The following is a 25,656-nucleotide window of genomic DNA, read 5'->3' on the forward strand; positions in this document are numbered from 1 at the left end:
TCCTGAGCAATAACTAAACTTCACACAGTTAACATTCCCCTCTGGATGTGGTCCCAATGGCATCTTGATTATGTGCAAACTCAAGAATCAACCCAGACACTTCCAAATTTCCTCATATGTTCTCACCTCATGCACTCCAACAGCTCTGCTGCTGGTTTTAGTGCCATTCTCATCAGCAGTCACCACCTGAGTCCACTATTGGGAGGGGGGGGGCTCTTCGGGGGAAAGACACACATATTAGATTTGTCTGTACATTATTAGGCATATCAGCAAATATCTTGAAATGCAGGGGAAAGTTTTGACCTGTTCAAGCCTTCTCCTCACTTGCCTTTCTTCAGTGGTTTTTTGATCCTCTGCAGCTGTATGGCAACATGTTGGGACATGCTTCCTGGGTACTGACCAGTTGATGACCAGAACTGACCAGAACATGGAAAATATACTTTTGAGGACTACAACCCCCAGAATATCCCAGCCAGCATGGAAAAATAGTCCTCCAAAAATCATTTTTCCAAGTGTCGTTCCTGAAAACTCACCCTTTGATTTGATGCTATCACATTGTTAAATGCTAAAAAGCATCCTTAATATTCCTTGGGAAAAAACATTGCATTTTCTTGACACTATCAAAGGCTTGTCAGTCCCCTTATTGTTTGCATTCCCTCCAGGACTAAAATATTGCTGAGCCTTTAATGTGTGCACGCTCTCAGGAATACATGTGTGTCAGAGTCCGGAGAAGATTATGTTCAGCATCTCACATGCCCTGACCTGATTTTATCTCACTCTTAATTACATGCAGGTCTCCTTTTTACGGGCCAGCTCTAGCCACCTGGCTGCTTAGCTTCTCATGTGAAACAATTCACAGATTAATGGACTTACAAATGCACAAAGCATCTGGTAAGAGTCACTTAGGTTTGGCAGCATGAGGCCCAGGGTGGGATGAATTATCATATGACCATGCACTGGCAGTTGAAATTTATGAACATTACAGGCTCCTCTGATCCATTCTCTCTCTGGTCCCCAGTCCTGTGCTGCTTGGGAAGTAGAAACATGCTCCTAAGAGGTTGCCAAGTTAGGAAAGTTTCTCATTCCTTCTCCTAAAAGAGACATTCTGCTTCTCTACAAAAAGCTGTTCTAGTTGTTCAGACATTTAGTGATACTCTAGTGTGCAAGACTCTGAAGTATTGATGTGCATGAGGTTGCTTTACTAGTGATTTCTTTTTTTCTCTTTTTCTCTTGTGACTCTTTGCTGAATTCATGGTTTCTCTGTGTAACCATGGACAAAAATTTGGACGGGTTTTGTAGCTGTATATGAGCTTGGAAACATTACTTTTTGGACTACAACTACAAAATTCCCCAGCCAATATGGACATTGGCCATGTTAGATTCTAGGAAATGTAATGGAGAAAACAATGTTTCTGTGTATGGAACAAGATGTAAGAACTGGAATTGCATCAGGGCCCCTGGAACTGTTTTAAGGTGGGAATTCAGGATTGGTGTGCAGATTGTTATTAATTTTGCTTCCTTACAGGTACTTGCACAGGGAAGGCAAATTACTTTTCCCATCCATTATCTTTCAAGCATCCTTAAATATGAAAACAAGCACAATGTGTACTTTAGAAATGCTTGCCATGTGTTCAGTGTAGCCTACTATCAAATAAGTATGCATAGTATGAATTTCAAGCAGCCTTCATTATTTCTGGAAGGACTCTGTGACAACAGCTATTTTAATATTTCCTAGTGCTTGACTCAAGCCCCCTGCCCTTCCTGCTCCACTGTTCCAAGATCTATGAGTTGTATAGCATGTAGCTCTTCCTCTATTATTCATTCTCTTGCCAAGAAGAGAAAGTTAAAAAAATGGACTTTTTCTTTAAGGAGGGTCCCATACCCAGCCAACCTAGCGCTGCTCTCTCTGCAGCCTCCAAAGCCTGCATTACAGCCTCCCCTTTGGATTGATCAGCTGGGCAGCAGAAGCAAAATGCCTGTTACAAGGCTCCCAAGGTTGCTGTTTACGTGTAACATAATGGTGATGGATAAACAGCAATCTCAGGCAGTGGTGTCACTAGGGTTGGTGTCACCCCAGTATGGTAACTCATGTTGTCACCCCTAGGCTCAGAGTCTAGGCTAGGCCCATGGTCACTCAGCAGTAGATCAGGACTCAGTGGAATAGAGGCTCTGGTCTACTTACCGCCAATGGCTGATAGACCAAGGCACCTGAACGGATGATCCATGTACCATGTTGTTCTGGTCTACCCACCTTGTTATCAAGTCCTGAAGGGGTCCAAGCATGACTTAGCAACAGAAGAGTCTTCCAGCAGTTTGCCATGGCTTGCCAACCGCATCCCAGCTGGTCTCCTTGCCACCTCCAGACAGATGGACCATGATCTACCCAGGACCTCCAGTCTCTATGAACCCCAGTCTACCCATGCAGCAGTACACTCCACATTGGAAGGCAGACATGCCCCTCTCATTTATTACCCAGGAGAGACCACACACCACACCCTCCAAGAAATGCCTCTAATCTCAAGAGATATTAAGGAACTGAAGCAAGTTGAAATGGGAGAAAGTGTGTGTGTTAGTGTGTGTGCTTGTACACACACATGTGTATGCATGTACACACACATGTGTATGCATGTGCAGATGACTGCCACCTGTCATAGGATGCTGCACTGGGAGCCAGAAAGATTCTCCGTCCTAGTCTTAAATCTTGACTGTCTTTACAGGCACTGCCTTGTAATTCTTTCCCTACTGAATTCTTTCCCTATTGTTGAAATTACAGTTTCATGTGCTCCAAGAATTTGCTGCCTCTTTTGAAATGATCCTGTGCTTGTGTGTGTGTGTTGCTCAATGCTTCTGTGGATCAAGGTCAAACTACTCCCTTCCTCCATTCAACCCTCTTTCCCCCCTTTTACAAGAAGTAGGGCAAAACTCCATTATTAAACTCTGGCAAAAGAGAAGAGCTTTAGGGTGGGAGTCACATGCACAGTAGAGAAGAGGCTGGTTCCAAGATGCTGTTTCCCTGACAACTAGGAAGCAGAAGGCAACACAAACAAGGGATGGGAGGGGACTTCTGAGAGGTACCATTAACCATATCTGCTAAACCAGAACTTGATCTGGAGTTACTGGAGCTTGCCTGTTGCAATGTGACCACCATGGTACTAATCCAGGCCTACTTGGTGTTCCATTTCCAGCTATTTCTTTACTCTTCTCTTCCTCCCATTTCTGAATACAGAGGAGGCGGCCTGGAAATAAATCTGTCTGGGGTGGTGGTGGCGGCATCCAGCCACCTGAAGTTCTGCAGATCATGGCCATGCCCACTTCCTCCCTTTACCATCTTTTGGTAATTTCTCAGCATCCATATGGTTTTGTTTCTCCCCCTTTTAACAGCTTGAAATGCTTCTCCTAAGACTTAGTTACTGACAGTAAAATGTGTTGGTACTTTTGGTGTCACCCATTTCCCTTTGACCTTATCCAGTTGGATGCACTTTTCAAATTGAAAACAGTCCTACCATCCTTTTCATGGTCTGTGATAGTGCAGATACAAGATTCCCTTACTGTCTTCTGTGAAATAGTGGTTTTGCCTCCTGCTCCAACCGCTAGGCCTCTTGGAGCATCAGTGCAAATGCCTAGCCTATGGGTGGGGAACTTTTCTGCCAAAGAACTCCAGGAGTTAGGGTCTGATATGGAGCAGTTGGCTTGAGATGTCAGTGCCATTAACCCAGCCCTATTGCTTTTAGTTCTAGAAGATGAGAAACATGGGGTGCATCTACACTGTATAAATAATACAGTTTGACATGATGTTAAATGTCAACTTAGGGTATCCTAGCATTTATAGTTTTACAAAGTCTTTAACCTTTTCTGCCAAACAGTTTTGGTACCTCACAAATTTACAAATCACAGGATTCTGTAGGATGAAGCCATGACAGTTAGTGTCAAACTGCATCATTTCTACAATGTAGATGCACTCATGGATAGAGTGGGTGCTCCTGTGACCTATAGCCACGATGGGCAAGCACTGGGTATTGGAGATAAGACCGTCTTTGTATTTGCCTAGAAGACAAGTGGTTTGTTTCCAAGGCTAGTTTACCTAGAAAGCAAATACAAAATCAGGACCAAAAAAAAAAAAAATTATAACTGGCAGATCCCTATGCTGGAGCAAGAAACCAAGGCAGCAAAAAGCTGGGCAAACCTGATTGTTTAGACAGAAGGATTGGCAGGAGAAGGGATGTTATGTGCAAGTTGCGTCCAATTGGCAGACAGCGTCTGGTCATCTGGTCCATTTGGCCCAGGACATTCAGATACTGTTGTTTCCAGGGCAAGTTGTAGAACTGTGGCAGAAATCCACCATCTCTGATGCAATCCTAGAAGGTGTGAAAATGAGCTCCCCGCTGCCTGACAGTTCAGCTGCTCAAGGCATGTCTCTTCCCACCCAGGGGAACTTGCGCTGGTGGAAGAATTCCTTGCTGATTGAAGAATTTTACCCTTATGCAGGTTCCTGTTTCCTGAGAGAGAAACGCTTGAAAAATGAAAGCCCCCCTAGTGTCTTTCATCACTCTTTATTGTGTAAAAATAAACTCAACAATCCATGTAGTTTCAGCAATAAAATGGAGGAAAAAAAGCATGATGAACCAGTAGAAACAGTGCATTTTAAGAACCGCTGATGTGGATTGTGGATGTAAGATAGAGCAACAACTCATTCAAAACCCAGTAAAGATTGATAGCAAGAAATAGGAAAAATATACAGCTTTGGTTAACAGAACGATAACTCAAGAAACATTTATCCTCTTTCACACTGTACAGTATATACAATTATATCACTTTTTTTTTCAATTTTTGGCAAATCACACGCAATTTGGACTGGATTTATTTACCTTTACATGCTTTTTCCCCTTCATCAGATTATACTTAACATTCATCATTGTTTTCAAGGAGGTTTCCAATAAGGATCATTAGCAGATCGATCTTTCAAGGTACAATTTTGTGGGCGATTGGTTTTGAAGAGCACTACTTAAAATGTGCTGCCGTGAGCCAAGGTTTAAAAGCAAGGTATCTAGGATGGGTTTATGTTGATTATATTCAGATAGATTTTTCCCCTAGCTCTCTAGCGTTGTGTTTTTGTATGGGTGGTCACATGGCCCACTTCAATATCTAACAAACAGCAGCCTTCCATTAGTGCAACAGTTATCAACCTTGAACTGCTTATTACACCACCATTCATTCATCTTATATATTCATTTGCCACAGCTTTAGAACTGGACAAAATGGCTCAGTTAAGCCTCACAAATTTGTCCTTCATCCCTCCCCACGTTTTTTCCTCCCTTTTAGCCAGGAAAAAGCCCTTGGCCAGGATCAGAGAGGGTGAGGTAATACAAAGGGCTGATGGCTGCAAATCTATTAGTACAAACCAGGAATTCTTTTAAAAATGAAACCATATAAAACATTATATATTTCAAAATAAGTTTATCATCCTTTTATCCTTAATCTTAAAAGTATTTTTCAGGGAATACCCGTTCATTTTCTATATATTCTTTTCTAATAAAAATACCTTTCTTTTACAATAAGTGTGTGTGTGTGTGTGTGTGTGTGTGTGTGTGTGTGTGTGTTTTTACAAAAACAGGAATGCTTGATGTTTCAAACTGTAGCTAAACTTTCAAGGGAGAGTAAATGCCATTTAACTAATATTACACTGACGCTGCAGTTCTAAACACTGTAGGTAAGTTCCGTGGAAAGTTACTTTGAAACTTATATGTTTAGGATCAAGTGGCAGAGGTCGATTCACTGTCTAAACCACAGAAAGGGAAAGGGAAACATCTGGCCTTCCAGATGTTGCTGGACTGTGCCTCCCCATCATCCCTCACCATTGGCTATACTGCTTACGTATGATGGGAGTTGTAATCCATCAACAGGTGGACTACCTGTCCCCCACCCTTGGCTTAAAGTGATGTAACCTCATTGAGTCCTCAGTGGAACTATACCTGTGAAAACAGCCAGTGAATACTTTCCTTAAAGGGAGGTCTTGGGGAACTGTCAGATAGTACTTAGGCAAACACACACACAGCTTGTGTAGTGTTCACATTGTGTTTTTTTATCCCTATTTGTTTGTTTGTTTGTTTTTAAATATAAAAGGACATTACCTGAGAGAGGCATGTATTATTCAGTGCAAAAGGGAACATCAATCGTATTAAGCAGTAGGCTTCTTTTGGGGTGGATCAGATATTTAGTCCATGCTCACGAAAGCTACCTTGATGCTGAAATTGCAACTCCCAGTAAGCCCAGCATGGAAGAGACCATCCCCAGTGGCATCAAAGGGGTAACTCCAAGCATTTCCCACTTTGGTAAGCATCGGTAAGTCTGATCCACCAGCACAGTGTATATATTGCATGGTAGAGGTGCTCAAAGAACAGCTGCTCTCCTCTGGGACAGTTCAAGTACTTAACTGAGAGCTCCACTGCCCCAGGATTTACAAGATTGGGCAAAACTGAAGGGAACAATTCTCACTGATTTAATGGTCACCAGAACTGTTGCTTTAAAAAAATACCCCCAAAAGGTGTAGTGCTGTTTATCATGGGGAAGAACGCTGCATCATTAGCCACCTTTCTCCAGCCACACCTGACCTCTACGAATGTGCTTGGATGACATTTGTTTTTAAAGCATGAACTATCACTCAGCAAACCCCCACAGCTCTGCAGTAGCCCATGCAAGCAGACAAGCATTAGACCAGGTAAAACACGGCTGAGGCACCTACTGGAACATGCAAGAAACAACAGGGCACCCTTTGCCTCCCCTGTAAGCCTGCAGGATATCTAAGGGTACCACAAACTGGGACAGAATCATTACGCTTCACTGAAACAACACACCACTTTGCAACCCTTTCCCACTCCAGGGGGAAGAAGATGCACTCTTGTTCAACCAAAGCACAATCCCGATAAGAAAGGCCAAAAGTTACCATTTTCTCGGTCTCCTAAAATGGCTGGTGCCTTTCCAGATAAAAACAATTGTGTCTTGATTAAAATAAGAAATGCATGCTGTCAGCCTTGATGGGTTTGGGAAGGCCCCCCATACTCATACAACCCATTAGTCATTCCTTGTGATGTTGCTGTTTTTTTAAAATAAAATCTAGGGCAGGCTTTTTTCCGACACTTGGGCAAAGAGATGTACTGAGAGGCCCTGTTTCTTCCTTATTCTCCCCACCCACAAGGCTTTGGGGATGAGACCAGGATTTGCCTTTTGTCCAGTTTCTTTGCAAGTTTGCTTAAAACCTCTCTCTCAAAACAGTTCCCTTCTTCCTTTTGTGAAGGAAGACCTCTTAACCTTTATGAACGCAAAGGATACCTCACATCCCATTGGGCCCAATAAACACAGGGGGGGGACAGGCAAGGCGTATTGCTCTATACATCCTGCCCCCGGCAGTGAACCCAATTGGTATTTCAAAGGCAAAAGTCTCAGCTCAGCAGTTATGGCCATGGGAATTGGACTGCAACGGCATGCTTTGCAGCCCACGGCCACTACCCACGCCCCCCTCCCCCCCAGCCCTTCAGGTTTATGGCTCTTAGAGTAAAGGAGCACTGGTAAAGGGAATGGGAATGTTTCATACAGCAATAAGAAAATAACCCCACCTCCCAGCCAAGTATTCTGCCAGAGGCCCAGGGTGTAAGGACTTCTGGAAGGGAAGGCAAGTCACAGCCTGCTGGGGAATGAGCAAGAAATGAGGGGAAAGAGGGGGATTCTCTGTCATCTGTGGGCCACAGAGTTTTGGGAGAAACAGTGATTAAACATCTTGGGCAGAAGGGCTATCTGGACTATGCCTAGGCTTCGTGATGGCTAACAAAGGCAGATCCTCTAGGCTGTACAGCAAAATGAAGGCAGAATAGGAAAGGGAGCTGTTTTGCAGCTCCTTTAAAAGAGATAGGAGAGGGAGGCTCCTACATATAATAAGCCAGGATCTAGACAAGCCGTCTAGTATCCTAGGCCTGGCAATGCTCCTGAGTCTCACGTATACCCTTAGGGGCCAAAGATGGCTCTGTTGTGCTCTGGCCATGGCCAGTTAGTGGGGGACCATGAGGGGAACCTGAAGAGTTTAAAAGAACAGTCCTGTTCCCCCTACACACCCCAAATCTAGTCAAACCACCTTCATGTGTCATTCAAAAGCATTTTTATCCTCCTATCGCTCAGAGAATAATCTTTAATACAAAAGGAAAATAAAAGATCTGCCCACAGGTGAATGGCTGCTTTAAAGATTTTGAGTAGAGTAGCAATATAGAGACATCCTTTTAGAAAGTATATGCAAATGAAGAGAAATGTGCTGAAAGAGTTGCACCAGCCCAAAGGCACTCAGGCTTCAAAATGAAGTTGGCAAGCCAGAAAAATTAGACCATTTATAATGAGACTTCAGAAAGCAAAAAGGAAAGGGAAAAAAGTCTCAATCCAAATGGGGGGAAATAAGAACAAAAAGGGAGGGGAGAAAAACAGTGAACTCCTCTCCCCTACTTGCCAGGGTACAAGGTTCCCAGTTGCCTTAGAGAACACTTGACTCAAGTCTCCTAGACCAAAAAAAATTAATTAATTAAAAAGTGATTGATTCTTTAGGAGAAATAATAGATTTTTTTAAAGGAAGAAAGTCAGGAAAAAGAAAATATATTTGTCCATAATTCATTCCTGAATGGGGGAGAATGTCTGTTAACCAAGGGTGAAATGAATCTGAAACGGGAAAGGGGAGAAACAGCACTTTTAGTTGATCTGACGACAGGCTTCAAATGTCCATTTGGTGGCTCCACCATAAATATCAATGTTGGTCTCAGACCAGGCTATAACACTACCAGAGAGGGCTTTGGTGCTGCAGGTGGCAAGGTTGTAGATCTCCCCTGGGGTGAGCTTTCGGTCCCAGATGTTGAAATGGGCCAGTTCTCCCACAAATGCTTGGGTGGCGTCAAACCCACCTCCAAGGGTATCCTTGAATAAAGAAATTGAAAACAAAAGCATTGGAAACATATCTCTCTCTCTCTCTCTCTCTCTCTCAATTTTCCTTCCATCCCACTTGAGGTGCAGCCTACAGCCTGACACAACAACCTCTTGAAACAAGCCAGAAAGCTTTTATGGTAGCAGAGAAAGGTCAGCAGGAAGAGACTGCATCAGAGGACTTCAATACAAGGGAGGGAATGTGCAAATTCTGAAGTGCATTTTCCATAGAAAGGTTTTTACAAAAAAAAAAAAAATCACAAGACTTTTGGTTGCTGCTTCTAGTGCAGCTGGTACATTGGCAAGGAAGGAGAATAGAAATGGGATTAGTATTCCATGCCCTTTGCCTAGATTCTTACGTTTTAGGTGACAAAGACCATGTAGTTTCCCCAAGCTGATAAATCCCTGTTTTATCTCTATTGTGGTATGTGAGTGTGTATGCTTAATGCTATCTCTAAATAAGCTGTATTTAAGTTTATGATTTCTGTTGTTACTCATTCTGTTGTTAGAAAACTAAGAACTTCCCATTTATTTTAATATTTTAAATAAATAAGATTAAGCATGTTTGTCTATGTAAAGATTTGAGCAATGATGTGTTTGAGAGACCAGGGGTGAGTAATTGATAGTGAGGAGAGAGAGAAACAAAACGGGTCATTCTTAGATTTATTGTTACATCTTGAGATTCCCCCCCCCCCTTTTCTTTGAAGGGAAGCATAGGAAGATTTTTAAATAAATAAGAGTGAGCATGTTTGTATGTGCAAAGATTCAAACAATTATGTTGGGGGGGGGGGCAGGTTACTGACAGTGAGGTGAGAGAGAAACAAAATGGGTCATGCTTAGACTTGATCCCACATTTTGAGAGTTTTCTCCATGTGAAAATATAATGAATGGAAACACTACATGAAAATAATTGGATAGCTTCTGGGTAGCTTGTGTGTTTGAGTGAGGGTGTCAGCAGGTAGGGCGAGCTATGTCACTCGTGCGATAAGCGATGGAGAAAATAACTCCCTGCTTTTGTGAGAAATGGAGGGAGGATGTTTAGATGCCCTGTGATGTGTAATTCCACATGAAATATTCATGTCTACCTTGAGCTAGCTTTAGGCATACAGGCAATCAGGACAGGGCCTTCCCAGGTACACATATCTCCTTCTAAAATACAGGTGTGGAATGTGTCATTGCTATTGTTCCCACAATAGACAAAACCATGGCATGCCCTGCAGATCCTGTGCAGGGGAGAAATGTTTCATTTACTCAATGGGAAGGCCAGTTTCAGTGCATTTAAAAAAAATCATGAGTGACATAAATTCTGGAGAGCACATGTGTCATTGTGCATGAATCTGTGTCACACCGAGGAAAGAACTTGTTTCCTCATGGTTTTCTTACTCGTTTTAAAATTGTCTTCTCCTTCCCTCATTTCATTTGGGTTTACCTTTTCCCCACAATCCCAGTTCTCTACTGTTTCTGTTCTAGAAGAAAAATCTTCCATTTCTATCTTAATGTGCAGTGCTACCTCTGGTGCAGTTGCTTTGCAGTAGCCTATGAAATTTGCTAGAATCAAACGCCAGCCCATGGGACTATAATTTTAAAAGGTCTTCTATACTCTTGTGTGCAAGAGACACACTGTGTCAAGGTAGCATGTTGACATAATCACAGTACAGTGGCACCAGGGGCCTCTGACACATGCATGATGAAACCTACCGACACCCAAACCACTAGCATTTGTGCTGGGTTCCGATAAATCCAGCATGAAAATCAGGCATCTAGTACTGAGATGGAATCTGGAATGTGTCTTGAATATATCTTTACAGAGCTCTAAAGGGGAAATTGAGTTCTATTTAATTTAATCCACTATTTCTAGTGTTGAGCCCTTTCTGCGTCAGTCTTTATACTCTCAGCCTTCCATATCCATGGATACTTTAGCCACAGATTCAAGCGCCCACAGCTTGAATATATATATATTCCATTTTCACTATTTTACTATCCACTGTATATAATAGGACTTGAACATCCATGGATTTTGGTATCGACAGGGGCCCCTGGAACCAAACGCCAGTGGATACCAAGGACCTACTGTATTATATTTCTGAAAAATCTATACAGCGTAAAGACAAACTTCAGTGGTCAACCCTTTCTTCTGTGCTGCCAGTCTTACCTGTTCCTGACCCAGAACAAGGACCCCTTGTGGCTTGATGGGATGATATGGGGCCAGGTTTTCCCCATTGCCCCGTTGTGTGCCATCCTGGTAAGCCTCCCAGACACCATCACGGGTTGTCCATGTGATGCAGATGTGGTGCCATTTTCCATCATTAATAACAAAAGGAAGCTTTGCTACCTGAAAAAATGAAAAGGATAATTGCTGCAGGCTCGCAACCCATATAAGAGAGAAAGGGAGAACAGCATGTACAAAAGGTCTAACTGCCAGTCCTTCTTAATCTGGTGCATTCTGTAAGAAGAGGGAAACTTTCACGACAGCCACACAGATTAAGATCTGAAGGGGTTGCAATGATCTGGAATCTACATTCAGGGAAGTTAAAGGCACTGCTTGTTTTACCTTCAAGGACACAAGATCAGGCTCACTGTCTTAAATACCCTAACTGTGACAGACAGGATTTCAAGTAATATGAATATGATTTTCACATTTTGGGAAATCAGCTACATATATATTGGCTTCTTAATTTCTGGAACAAGGTAGCTGATTCTTTCGCAACCAGAAATCTTTCAGAAAATGGACTGCTTACATTAGAAATATATTTTCATATATCTGAGGTGGCACACATAGTTGAAAGCCTAAAGCAAACAGATGCTGCAAAGTGAAACAATCTGGAGGCATTGCCTTTAAAGTGAAGGATTTTCATCTGTCTCAGAATCCCTGCTAAATTGCCTTGTGCACAAAGATCTTTCTTTACCTGCATTTGTATTGACTTGGTGCCATGACATTTAAAAAACAAACAAACATTAAAATGTTTGTATGGGAAATGTGAATATATACAGTGCTATTTAATGACTTTATTTGAAGCACTGGTGAATGGAGAGAGGAATCAGAGCTTCCAAAGTCTAAAGCTTCTTCCCTGGAGGGTAAGCTTAATATAAGCGCCTCCAACTAATTTTTAAAGTTTTAAATCCTGAGTGTTACATTTAAGTTGGCCCAGAGAAGAGATGGAAACTGACAGAGATTAAAGTCATTTTTAATGTTTTCACTTTACAGATGAAGCTCCAATATTCCAATACTGTTCTCTGCACAATCAACCAGCACCAACATCCAAAGGTTTCTATGTTCACCTTGTGTAATATACACACACACACACACACACACACACACACACACTTGCAGAAAATGTGTAGTTTTAATTGCTTAGAAATACATTTCATACTGATCTCACTGCCACTTATTTATTCCTTTGTTTAGTTTTAATAAATAAATTTATTTATATATTTTATTATTATTTTTATTGTAACCCACCTCAATCCACAGGGAGAGGAGGGCTAAATAATAGTAATTATTATTATATAGTATGATTATTACTTTCTTAATCAAAAATTTTAGAAATCAGAAGAGTGCGACTTACCTTGTCATTAATAAGGATCTCCATGGGATTGTTGCCCCACTCAATAAGGACTAACTCATTGGCTTGCCCAGGTACTGCATAAGAGAAGGGTGTACCGACACCAGGGGAAGCGTTCGATTTTATCCACATGCAGATAGTAAAGGCGTACATCTCGGGAAGGCTTTTCTTCACCTTGGCGTACATGTAGTTGGTTCGCAAGGGGAAAGTCAGCTGAAACTTGTCTGTTGGCCTATTGTCTTTCTGGCCTGGGGGAAGATAGAAAGGGAGTTCGCAAGATGTCGAAAGGGGACACTAAGACTGCACTCTCTTAACATACCTCCCTGGAAAATAAGCTCAGCCGAACTCAGTGGGTCTTATTTTATGTGTAAATATGTACAGGATTGCACAGGGAGGTCTTTTTTTTGGGTAACCACAAGAGACACAATTACAAGATAAGAGAAGAATATCCGAGTCCCTTTTCAGTACCATGGATAGTGCTCAGAGCCAAATAGTCTTCCCCAGATTTGGTACTGAGATCAAGTCCTTTCTTTCTTTCTTTCTTTCTTTCTTTCTTTCTTTCTTTCTTTCTTTCCATTACATAATGAGCCTTAAGATGGCAGTATTTAAATCCCTCTAGTACATTTCTGTGCTCTAATCCTGGTCACATGGACAGCGCTTGGAGAATGGGGTCTTTTTCTCACTCCTCCCCCACACCTTTTTTAAAAAAATAAAAAAAGTCATAAAGGCTTGCAAAGATAAGGAGAAATAATCATTCCTAAATAGTAAAAGAAGCAGAGGATGCGTATGGTCTCAACAATGGGTCCAGCTTAAGTTTGGGATAGACACAATGTTTAGAAAAAGGAGAAATACGCAACTCCTTGTCCTAGGTCACTTAGAGGGTAGACCTCAATGTACACAAGCATACGAGGCTGGGCAACTGAAGATCCATTTCCACATTCGGAGTGTGCTGAGTCTAAGATGCTTTACTGGGAGAAGGAGGGTGCAGTATTTCTTTCCAGCATGGGGAACTATCAGTGGGGAACAAGGGCATATCTCCTCATTGCCACCTTTTTTTTTCTCAATCACACATGAACATACAACTATGCCTATAGGCTAAACTTTTGGTTACTGGTGTGAAGGACAGGGATGGGACCGCAGAGCTGAATCTGCTCAGGATTTAATGCATAGTTGCTCTGTTTAATCAAGAGAAGGGCAAAACTGTCAGGGGGGTGGCTGTGTGTGTCTGGGACAGAGGAGAACGGCTGCCTTGCAAATGGACAACTGTTGGGAATAAATGCTGACCATTTCAATCCATCATCTCTTTCTTTCTTACTTTCTTTCTCTCCTTCCTTCCTTCCCTCTTTCCTTCTCTCTTTCCTTTCCTCACCTTCTTTTTCTTTTCTTCCTTCCTTCCCTTCCCTTCCCTTCCCTCTTTTCTTCCTTCTTTCCTTCCCTCTTTCCTTCGTTCTTTCTTTCTTTCCTTCTTTCTTTCTTGCCTATCCTTTCTGCTTTCCTTCTTTCTTTCTTTCTTTCCCTACTTCCTTCCCTCTTCCCTCTTTCCTTTTTTATTTCTCTCCTTCCTTCCTTCCTGCTTTCTTTCTTTCTCCCTCTCTCCCTCCCTCCCTCCCTTACCTTTCTCTAAGTCACTGATCCTTTGGTGCAGGGAAGTCAAGGTGCTCTCGATCTTCCCTCTTTCCTCCGACTCGTTCTTGGGGTTGTACTTCCCTTCCTCCAGGCTGTTAATCCGAGAGAGGACTTGCTTCTCTAAATCGTCGATGTTGTTCTGGAGGATATCCTTCAGGGAATTGGTTTGGCTGGAGGAATTCATCCGGCTGAATTGCTGGGCAGAGGGGAATCGGAGAGAGAAAGAGAAGAAGGAGAATATAAGTGGGTTGTCGCAAAACCTGGAGAAATAACCCGGTTTGGCCCCGCTTTAACTCTTTGTCTGGCTCTTTGCTATGGAATTCTGGGAGCTGGAGTTTGTTGTGGGGCCCAGAGCGGAGCTCCGCTCTGGGCCCCACAACAAACTCCAGCTCCCAGAATTCCATAGCAAAGAGCCACACAGAGTTAAAGCGGGGCCAAACCGGGTTATTTCTCCAATCTGGATGCAGCCCGGCTTTTGCTGCAGAGCTGCCTCCCTCTCGAAGCCCCCGGGAATGCAGAGGGAGGGCGGTTGTACCTCCAGGTTTTCCAGGCGGGTCTTGAGGGACTGGAGGGTCTGGCCCAGCTGGCTGAGGGTCTCTGCGGCGGGGGTGCGGGAGAGGTCTCCCATGGTGTTCTTGCCGGAGGCCCCGGGCTGCTTCCTCCGGCCGCCTTCGCCGCCTGCCCCTTCCACGAGGCTCTGGCTCTCGCAGCGGCCCAGTTTGGTGGTCAGCTCCCGGATGGTCTCCTTCTGGTTCATGATGGTCTCCTTCTGCTGGAGGACCGTCTCCCGCAGCTGGAGGACGGTGCTCTTCAGGTCCTCTCCTCCGGGGCCCCCTCCTGCCCCGCTCTGCATGGAAGAGGTGCACATGTCCATGTCCACCGGCACAGAGGTGCAGATGAAGCGCGTCTGGCCGAAACTCTGTCCGCAGCAGCCCCTTAGGAAGGCCAGGGAGGTCAGGAGCAGGCTCCAGCGGAGGGCAGAGGCCCCCATGGCCGAGAGGGTCCCCGCAGCGGCAGCAGTAGGCATGGCCCTGGAGGCACCACCAGCACCATGGAGCTGTCCCGCGGAGGGCTGCGCAGCCCGGGCCTTTTATGGCGGGAGGGCGGGCAGGGAACACCCCTCCCCCTGTGACGTCACAAACGGGGTGGAATCCCGCTTTAATTGCCTCCCCCTCCCTGCTGTCCTTCCCTGGGAGCAGGAAGACCCCCGCCTGGGCCACACTCTCAGGGCCGCTGGGGGGAATCCCCGTCTGGGCAATGCGAAGGGTTTGGGACTTCAGCTCGCAGGATCCCCAGCTAGGAGTCGGGGATTCTGGGAGTTGAAATCCAAAACATCTGGAGGACTAAGATTGGGAAGCCCCTGCTCTGCTAGAGGCAAGCTGTATTCCCGAATCCGCTTTGGCACTACTTTCAGGGCCATTTTGTGGAATCCCCACTCTTGGAAATGCGAAGGGTTTGGGACTTCAGCTCCCAGGATCCCCAGCCAGTCTGGGATTCTGGGAGCTGAAGTCCAAAACACCTAGATTTAGAAACCACTGCTCTAGAGGCACCCCTTACTAGAGATGTATTCCCCACTGCGGGGAGAATCCGGTTTGACAACACTTTCAGGGCCACTTTGTGGAATTCCCCGTCTTGGAAATGCGAAGGGTTTGGGACTTCAGCTCCCAGGATCCCCAGTCAGGAGTCAGGGATTCTGGGAGTTGAAATTCAAAACATCTAGAAGGCTAAGGTTTGGAAACCAATGCTCTACTAGCGGCACCCCCTACTAGGGCTGTATTCCCTAATGCAGGGAGAATCCGGTTTGGCACCACTTTTACGGCCACTTTATGGAATTCCCGATCTTGAGTCTTCCAGGTGTTTTGGACTTCAGCTTTCAGCGTCCCCGGCCGGTCAGGCAGCAGTCGGGGATTCTGGGAGCTGAAGTCCAAAATACCTGGAAGCCTCAAGATTGGAAACCACTACTCTAGAGGCACCCCCTATTAGGGCTGCATTCCCCACTGTGGTGATAATGCGCTCTAGTGCCCCAACCAACTGCACTTCCCAGAATTCCAGACCTTGGAGTTAGGGCCTTTGAAGTAGTGTCCAACTGGATTCTTCCTGGGATGCAGCCCGAGTAAGGGATGCCTGAGCAGTAGTTTCCCAAACCTTAGTCCTCCGGGTGTTTTGGACTTCAGCTCCCAGAATTCCCTGATTTCTGGCCAACCGGGCTGGGGATTCTGGGAGCTGAAGTCTCTTTGGCCTTCTCTGCCCAAAGGGGAGCAGTGGTGCCTCGCTGAAGGGCAAATCCCAGGATTCCCAAAGGATGGAGCCACGGGTGCGAAAGTGAGTCAGACTGCCTCATTTCGTACAAACGAGGAGTTCCAAAAGGTCCTCCATTTTGAGCAGGACTAAGAAGACTGCATTTACTTCGAGCTTTTCTTTTGATCACGTGTTTCGAGCTTTCCTTTTGGTCACGTCCTCCGTTTTTGTCCTGAAGGTCCTTCGTTTTTGGCGGTGGCTTTGGGGTGAGGGCCTCTGGTCTTAGGGCTGCCTGCTGGGACTTGATGGTTGCAAAAGGGGGATAGGGGAGCACCAGTGGAGCCTATGATCCCCTTGTGCTTGAGAGGCAGAGTAGTGCAGTGGTTGGAGCGTTGGACTAGGACACTGGGAGACCAGGGTTCGAATCCCGGCTCAGCCATGGAAATCCACTGGGTGACCTTGGGCAATAAGTCACACTCTCTCAGCCTCCTCAGGGGATGGCAGTGGCAAACCCTATCTGAACAAATCTTGCCAGGAAAACCTTATGATGGGTTTGTCTTAGAAACGACTTGAAGGCACACAACAGCAACATATATCTATATCCATCTAGATCAATGGTCCCCAAACTGCCCTTTAAGGGATTCAGAATCTCAGACTATTGGCCAACATGGCTAGGGCTTCTGGGAGCTGAAGTCCAAAATCCCTTAAAGGACACAGTTTGAGGACTATTGATCTAGATAAACAGATATATCATATGATGGTATATCTAGATGGATAGATATAGCCTCAGAGGATGGCAATGGCAAACCTTCTTGGAATAAATCTGGCCCAGAAAACCCCAATTTTTTAGGGTCTTAAGAGTCGCCAGAAGACACAAAACAACAAAGTGTATTTATACCTATCTATCTGGCTATATCATCTATCTATATAGATAAATACTATATCTAGATAGATAGATAGATAGATAGATATAGCATCAGAGGATGGCAACGGCAAAACCTCTCTGCATAAATCTGGCCAAGAAAACCGCAGAGTTTTAGGGTCTTAGGGTCTCCAAAAGTCTGAAAAGATGGAAGGAAGGAAGGAAGGAAGGAAGGAAGGAAGGAAGGAAGGAAAGTGGCACCTGAGCTTCCTTAGGCTTGAGCCTACTGCCTCAGATGCATGACGTGCAACAAGATCCCTTCGCCTGCTGGTTTCGCAGACTGACCCAGCGATGCTTTTGTTGTGTGTAAAAGAGAGAGCCATGCCAGCCTTGGACATAATCCTACTCCTGGGTTTGGATGGGGCTAAGAGCTCCAGGACCTTATAGAACACCCACCATGCCGAACACCGTCCTCTGAGGTTGAGAGAGTGTGACTTGTACAAGGTCGTGCGGCTCTTGGCCTCGGGGATGGGGGTTTGAGTAGCCCCACCCAAACCCTTGGTGGGAGGAGGATCATGCCCATGACTGGCCCATGGGCCTCATGGCTGCCTTTAGGGGGCATGTGGGGTGAGTATGTGTCAGTCTGGAGGAGGTGAGAGTAGTGCCACCCTTCTGGTCCTGGGCTTGGAGGACAGAGGAGGAGGGGGGCAGATCCAGGCGATCTTCAAGCGGTGGGGATCAATCCTCCGCAGTTTTTACTCCCCCTCAGGGGTTCCTTGTGAGTTCAATCCCAGCCGAGGACTCAGGGTTGACTCAGCCTGGCATCTTTCCATAGGTCCTTAAAATGAGTACTCAGCTTGTTGGGGGCAATGGGCTTACACCAGCGATGTCCAAACTCTGGCCCTCAGAGTGTAAACAGTTTGTAAACCGCTTCGGGAGTGCTTTAAATGCACTGAGAAGCGGTATAGAAATGTACTTGCTAAAAGGGGATCCTAGCAGCGCCCTCTGAGCTGAAAAGTCCTCATCCAAGGGAGAGGGGAAGGCTCGCTACTAGCATTATGCATTATTATAAGGGAACTTTGTTCATGCTCAGGCGTATCACCACTACCGGTCCAAACGGAACCTTCTTCGTCAATGTGGGGAGATGTGCTGTCCTTGCTGTTGTCGCCCCTCTTTCCTCCTCCTCCTCTTCTTTCTTTATCTAGAGAGATCTTGTAGCACCTGACTCTGGAGAGCAGGGTTCGAATCCGGCCCAGCCATGGCCAGGGCACACTCTCTCCGCCTCCTGGGGAGGATGGCCATGGCGAAGCCCCTCCGGAGAAAGTGGCCAAAGGAAACCCCGCGATAGGGTCGCTACAAGTCGTCGGAAAGGCCTTGAAGGCCTGGCACATGAGAGCAGCGACCGAAGCGGAGCTGGTCGGCTGCAGAGAGGCTTCTCTTTCCAAAGCTGCGCTCTCCTCCTTTTCTCTTTCCCCTCTTTTCCAGGCAGGAGAGGCTCTGCTGGGAAGAGGAGGAGGGAGAGCTTTCTTCCCGCAAGAAGAAGAAAGAGAGGAAGGACAGGAAGAGGAGGACGGGGAAACATCCTCCCGAGGGAGGCGCCTTCGCAGCAGCAGGAGCCACAGCGGAGGAAGCGCCTCTCCTCCTCCTCCTCCTCCTCCTCCTGGCTCCGGCTCTCCTTCCACGAGGCGCCTCTGCTTCCTGCGCTTGGCGCCTCATCTGGACCCTCAGGAGGCTCTTCCTGGAGAGGCCTGGCTGGCCAGCCCTGCCCCCAAGAGCCCTGCTCGCCCGCCCTTCATCCATTTCCCCTCCCTCCCTCCCTCCCTCCCTTCCATTCATTCATTTTCCATCCTTCCTTTTCTCCTTCCTTCCTTCCTTCCTTCCTTCCTTCCTTCCTTCCTTCCTTCCATTTTCCCTTCCTTCATTCTTTCCTTCTTCCTTCCAACTATTTTCCCTCCCTCCCTCCTTTCCATCCTTCCTTCCTTCTTTCTTCCTTTCTTTCTTTCCATCGTTCCTTCCTTCCTTTTCCCTCCCTCTCTCCCTTCTTTCCTTCCTTCCTTCCATCCTTTCTTTCCTCCTCCCTTCTTTCCGTTTTCCTCCCTCCTTTCCTTCCTTCCTTCTTTCATTCTTCCTTCCCTCCCTCCCTCCCTCCTTGCCTGCCGGCCTGCCTGCCAAGAGGAGGTGGCTGTCCCTTGGCGGCCAAAGGCCCAGCTGAGATGGGGCGGGCTGCGTCCTCGCTTGGGGCGCCTCCGTCTCCCCTGTGCAGCGGGGAGTGTGTGTGTGTGTCTTTGTGTGTGTGTGTGTGTGAGAGAGAGAGAGAGAGAGAGAGAGAGAGAGCCCTGGACAGCGGGCCAAAGGGCGAGGAAGGGCGGGGGGGAGCTGAGCTATACCTCTGGCGACACGTCTAGGGTTTTTCCTGTGTCTCCCGGTGGGGCTGTTTGCTGTTATGCCTATCTCAATTTTATGCGACTTGAAGGCACACAGCAACGACAAAAGACAGACAGAATCGATAGATAGATAGATAGATAGATAGATAGATAGATAGATAGATAGATAGATAGATAGATAGTATATATATATATATATAAGTTGTTATTATAAGCCTTCAAGTCGTTTCCGACTTCTGACAGCTCTAACACAAACCTATCGCCAGGTTTCCAGGCAAGATTTGTTCCGAGGGGCTTTGCCGTCCCTATCCTCTCAGGCTGAGAGAGTGTGACTTGCCCTAGGCCACCCAGTGGGTTTCCATGGCCGAGGCAAGATTCAAACCCTGGTCCCCCAGTCCCTAGCTAGGCCGACCCTCAAGCCACTCCACCACGCTGACTCTCATACACACACATGCGTGTGACATAATGGTCTAGGAAGTGTACACACACAAAAATTAATTCCTAGGCCTTTACCACGCGTACACCAAGTTCCTTATGCACACGCACATATACAGTATATGTGTGTGTAATATATATACATATACATACGTCTCTCTCTCTCTCTCTCTCTCTATATATATATATATATGCAGTGTGTGTGTGTGTATATGAATGGCCCCCAAGCAGTCCTCCAAAGGCCCCTGGGCCCTCAGGCTGGCCCCTCTCCCCAGTGGCACACACTCCGCCAGCCACGGTTGCCCCACTCCCCTGAGGGAAACCAGACCTGGGGGGAGAGGGAGGACCAAGGGGAGCAGAAGCTGTGCCCAAGCTGCATCCACACTGGAGAAATAACCCAGTTTGACATCGCTTTAACTGCCACGGCTCAATGCTAAGGAATGAGCCCTGTTCCTTCAGCTCCCAGAACTCCATAGCATTGAGCCATGGCAGTCCAAGTGGTGTGAGAACCAGGTTATTTCTCCAGTCCGGATGCAGCCAATGTGGGAGGAAAAGCCTTTAGGCAAACTAGTCAGGCTCCTCGCTGGAAAATCCACAATGAAATATTCCAGTCTGGCACCACTTTAAAACTGCCACAGCTCCATGCTATGGAACCATAGTTTTGTGGGACATTGAGCCATCTCTGTCAGAGAGCTCTGGTGCCACAACAAACTACGATTCTCAGGATTCCATAGCTTTGAGCTATGGCAGTTAAAGTGGTGTCAGACTGGATTGTTACTACAGTGAGGATGCAGCCTTAGTCATGGTCAAAACTGAGGACATTTTGGGATTTCTCCTGGACAGAAGGTTGAAATGGAGGACATGTCATGGAAAAGGTGGACATCTGGTCACCCCGGGAAGCAGGAACCATGGTCCCTGAAAGGAAGGTTGTGGGGCAGAAGACCTGGAAGGCCAATGTGCCTCCTCCTTGGAGGGAAGGGCATGGTGGAGGAAGCAGGGAGGGCAGAAGGCAGAGCTCTATGCCATCAAGACTCTTGCCCTGGTCCCACAGGGCACCCTAGGTGGCAAATGCCTCTTGTAAGCCCATCCCAGTCACTCTCTCCTCCTCAGGTATTCCTTCCCACCCCGCTGTCATTGGTATTGCAGATGGCAGATAAGGGGGCAGAGAGGACAGGATGGCTCCAGTGTTGGCAGTTCTCAGGTCACCAGGATGGAATAAGAGGAGAAAGACAGCCATTAGAGGGTGCCAGCCTTTCAAATGGGAATGTCCAAATACCCTAAAGACACCAGATCCCAAGATGGACCCTCTCTTCAACCAGAAGTGGACAGCTGTAAACCACCAGATCACTCTTCTTTTCTTATCCCCTTCCCCTTCTTCTTTACTCCTTTGTGTATTTGTCTGCAGGTACCTTCCAGTCACCTGCCCATTTATGGAGACCCTATGAATTTCACAGGGTTTTGTTAGGTAAGGAGTACTCAAAGGTAATGTTGCCAGTTCCTTCCTCTAAAATATTGCCTATAGCCCCTGGTATTCATTGGCAGTCTCCCATCCAAGTACTAACCAGGGCTGACCGTGCTTAGCTTTGACGGTCAGACACAATCCGGTCACTTTAGGGTATTTGGACATTCCTATATGAAAGGCTGTCATCCTCTGATTTGTCTCGTAAAGAGATGTCCTCCTCATCTTATTCCATCCTGGTGACTGGAGAACTAGATCCTCCCTTCAGTCAGGAGCCATAAGTTATTTGCCTTGTGTTGCTCCCCTCCCCCTTGAAAGCCACTAGGAATCTCTCCCCCCCCCTCCTCCGTGTCTCCTTCTCTTTCTGAAAACAGATGCTTTCTCCCCAGAGTCAGGCCTGTGTGGGTTTTAAGAGCTTTAACTCCTGATGAAGCCAGGAGCCTACACAAATCACAAAATCTGGACTCCCCCCCCCCACCTCCTGCTCAGAAATGGACTTGTTTCCTTAGAGGATTAGCAAAGGGGAGTAGCATCTAGATGGAACAGGGAGAAACAACTTTTAGACTCAATCTTTACTGTTTCTAAAGCCATAGGCAAATAGCTGGCTGTGTGTCTGTGTGTGTGCATAAGTGTGTGTGTTGGAAAGACGGAGTGGATATGTATGAGAGCTTACGTGTGAGTGAGAGAGTGTGCTTCTGACACATCCTCCAAGGGAAGAAGAGGAGGGAGGAGGCCGAATGGTGCCAGCCTCAGGCACTAACCAGCAGCTGTGCTGAGCAGCCATCCCAGAGGGAGCAAAAGCTTGCCTCACTGCCAGCGGGGAAGATACCAATAGCAGCCAAGGCTTTCAGCAAAGGAGAGGCAAAGCCGGGAAGCAGAAAAAGGAACACAGTCTCTCAGCAAATGCACATGTTCTGGGCAATAAGCCAACAGGCCCTAGTGCTCCACTGGAGCTCTGCCTGTGATTCATTGGCTGTAACAACCAGGGAGAGGCAACCACACATTTTTTTTGGCGGGGAGGAATCATTAGGATGAATGAATGAGGCTCAGATGGGTGCTCTGGCCTGTTGTATACAGAATAAAATGCTGCTAGGAATCCACACAGGTGCAGAAATCCAAACAAAGACGACCTGCATGTGTAATCTGTTATCCTTCCAAGCAGGCCCTTAATTTGCATTGAATCCTCACTTGTTTAGACAAGGCATGAGGGAACGTGTGGCTTTCCAGATTATCACTTAAGTGCAACTCCCATCATCAGCCCCTGGTCATCACAGCCAACGATGAAGTGATGCGGTCTGACACTATCTGGAAAACTGTTTGTTAGTAGACTATGCCAGCATAACTACCCCAGCATGTGTGGTGGTGGCAGAAGGCCATGGATGCAGCTGCTGTGAGGTGCTGAAGAATTTGGCTGGAGATCTTTGGGTGAGGAGTACTTTCTTGGACAGTTTGCAAGGAGATATCCAGGACATCCTTATACAATGCTTTTCCTCAGGCTGTGCCATAGCAGTTAGAAAGCAAAAGGAACACAGCTCTGTCCCCCAGCCCCACATGAGGCACAGGGAGAGCTCCCTCGCCCTCCACAGCTAAGGTTTTCAGCCACAAGTGGCATACAGTTGGCAGATTTTATCTGCTTTTGTTTGGCATCACTGCATGACCCTGGAAAAAACCACAGTCACTGCCATATAGATTTACTTGTTTGAAGGGAAAAATAATTCAAATCCAAAGAGTCCAGAATCCTTGATGGAATCAGGGGTCAATTTCTTCATTTCAGAGTTAAATAATCCCATAAAACAGTCATCAAAACATTTCTGCTGCCTTATATAAAGATGGGTTTCACAGACAGCAAACAAGAACATATATCAGCAAACAGGAACAAAACAAGCAGGAATATATCAATACATGTGCAGCTACATGAAGAAGTAGTATCTAAAACCCATACAAATGTTTCTTGATGAAAAGAAAGTACAGTGATTTAATCAGATATGTTGGGTGATAATTTCTATTGAATTAGTCATGATCTATGACACCTGAAATACGCCAGGCTGAGAAAGGCTGGCATGAACAACCCAATGTGGTTGGAGACAGTGGACCATTCAGGTGTCTTGTACTTTGGTACCCTTTTCTGGAATAAGAAGACATCTTGAAGCCTATGTTGGTGATGCGCTGAATTAGGAAGCCTGGGGTGGGCAAAGTACAGCTCTCCAGATCAGGAGTGCAGGTCACACCAGGTGACACACTAAATGGGGGGAGGGGTGACAACTGCTCCCCAAACATATGCCTTTTGACAGAAATGAGTTGTGGCATTCACCTGCATCCCTTTAAAATGATGAAAAGATGATGTGAGGAGAAAGGAGATGCCCCAGGATTTTTTAATGTTTAATTTAAAAAAAATTAAAACATTTTAAATTCATTTTATCTTTTCTTTAAAGCATCACATCTTACCAAATTTTCACTTTAACCACACGAAACTATGCACATGTAAATACACTGAGGCTGTGCATATGATATTGTAATTTGAAGGTGTAATTTTAATTTTCTATTTGTTTATGTCATAACTGTTACCGTTACATTCAGTGATATTTGGGAATTATGATTTATGCGTAACACTAGTACAAAAATAGAAGTATGGATTCTATATGGTGTAATGTGGGAGGAGGTCAATGGCAGGGAGCCCATGAGTTACCCCACCGGATGATGCCAGCCCTAGTGACACCACTGTTACAGATGTTATTGGACTGCAACTCCCATTAGTTAACACATCCAATAGTACTGCAGTTTTATAGCATTTGCAGGGCTGCGCCTTGCCTGCCCTTCCTCTACAGTCTTCCTCCCTCTCTCCCTCATCTGTAACTTTTCTACTCCCCACTTTTCTACTCATATGGGGCCTCAAGTGGCTTACATAAAGAAGTGGTTCGTGATATCATCCTGATCCTGTTTCCATGCTCATGGTTATTAAACCTAACTTTGCTTGGGAACAAATATAATTACACAGTTAAACAGATTTAAGATTGAAAAGAGAAAACACACTCATCTAATTTAGGTGACCAAATTTGTCCATGCCTAGCACACAAGGTCATTCTTCCTTTGACTGAGTTCTGTATTTATTTGTGCTCTGCGTGGAACTGTAAACACAGGAAGGAAGGAAAGAAAATCACAGGTAGACAGAAATCATTTAATTAGGGCTTAATGTGTTTCAAGTTAAGAGAGTCTTCCTTGGGGCAGTCAATCCATTTCTTTCAGGGGAATTTATAAATGGATTTACATGTATTTGATAAGGGTTTTTGTTGTTGCTGCTTAATAGCTCAACAATGGATAAATAGCTACTGCTGTCATTTGCTTAATATTTTAATGTCATTTTGAAAGAGGAAACTGTTCTGTTCTCTTCATACTCTCTCTGTAGTCAGGGGATAGGCAGAGAAACAGATATAAAAACCTGAGGGGGAGATTTCATGTATTTACTAGTGGGTCTGTCTCTGATCCATGAGAGCTGATAATTTATTATTCTGTAGCATGCCACAAGTCTAAAATTCTTACAGCAACAAACTACACTGCAATCCAAGCCAAATGACACTAAAATGCTATAAAACTAAACTAAAACTGAAATGCTACAAAAGGATGGAAATATCTGAGTTCTGCATTCTTTATCAAGCTTGGTGATACAAAAAGTAGGGAAAGAAACAAAACAAACACAACATTAAAATAAACAACAACCTTGGCCTATTACACTGCTTATAAGGTTTGAAGTTTACACTGAATCTCAAAATGGAATGAATGAATCATAGTAGGTATTGGAGGTGTCAGACTACGTGTAACAATGCATTCTGAGCTAGAGAAGCAACGGCTGACCTTCTCTTTGGAAACATAAATGTCTTTGAACTCAAATAAGTTTTCATTTTTCATTATTTTTCATTTCGGTTTGACTGTCTTTCAACAGAGCAAAGCTTTTAAGTGGTTTACTTAGGAGAGATCAAAAGACATGTTCTGTCATTTCAAGGGATTGCCCTGGCTGAGACTAGTTAATTTAAATAAAGGAATACCTTTGTACCACAGCCAGCACAAGCAAAAATAATATTATTTGTGACAGAAGGTGAGGGATGGGCTTCCTAACCTCATCCCTCATCCTCTGTCACATTCTGG

At 45.4% G+C, this 25,656-nt stretch overlaps 1 protein-coding gene across 1 annotated transcript; it reads right to left on the bottom strand.

The window, feature by feature from the left end:
• Positions 1-4,534: 4,534 nt before the first annotated feature.
• Positions 4,535-15,190, bottom strand: NPTX1 (neuronal pentraxin 1). The gene is made up of 5 exons (XM_089539313.1): positions 14,674-15,190; positions 14,127-14,334; positions 12,516-12,760; positions 11,102-11,281; positions 4,535-8,943 (listed from the first exon to the last, which is right to left on the bottom strand). Exons 1-5 carry the CDS (start codon positions 15,163-15,165, stop codon positions 8,722-8,724), a joined length of 1,347 nt encoding a protein of 448 aa, XP_089395439.1. The 5' UTR covers positions 15,166-15,190; the 3' UTR covers positions 4,535-8,721.
• Positions 15,191-25,656: the final 10,466 nt, after the last annotated feature.

This window comes from Sceloporus occidentalis, unplaced genomic scaffold, assembly GCF_023333645.1.
Source record: "Sceloporus occidentalis isolate IW3139 unplaced genomic scaffold, rSceOcc1.0.p SCAF_1, whole genome shotgun sequence".
In the NCBI taxonomy this organism is placed as follows: Eukaryota; Metazoa; Chordata; class Lepidosauria; order Squamata; family Phrynosomatidae; genus Sceloporus; species Sceloporus occidentalis.

Coding starts and splice junctions, on each gene's coding strand:
- NPTX1 (XM_089539313.1), bottom strand. CDS start 15,165: ATGCCTACTGCTGCCGCTGCGGGGACCCTCTCGGCCATGGGGGCCTCT. Junction 11,282..12,515: donor AGATCCTTATTAATGACAAG/GTAAGTCGCACT, acceptor TCATTTTTTCAG/GTAGCAAAGCTTCCTTTTGT. Junction 8,944..11,101: donor TTGTTCTGGGTCAGGAACAG/GTAAGACTGGCA, acceptor TCTTTATTCAAG/GATACCCTTGGAGGTGGGTT.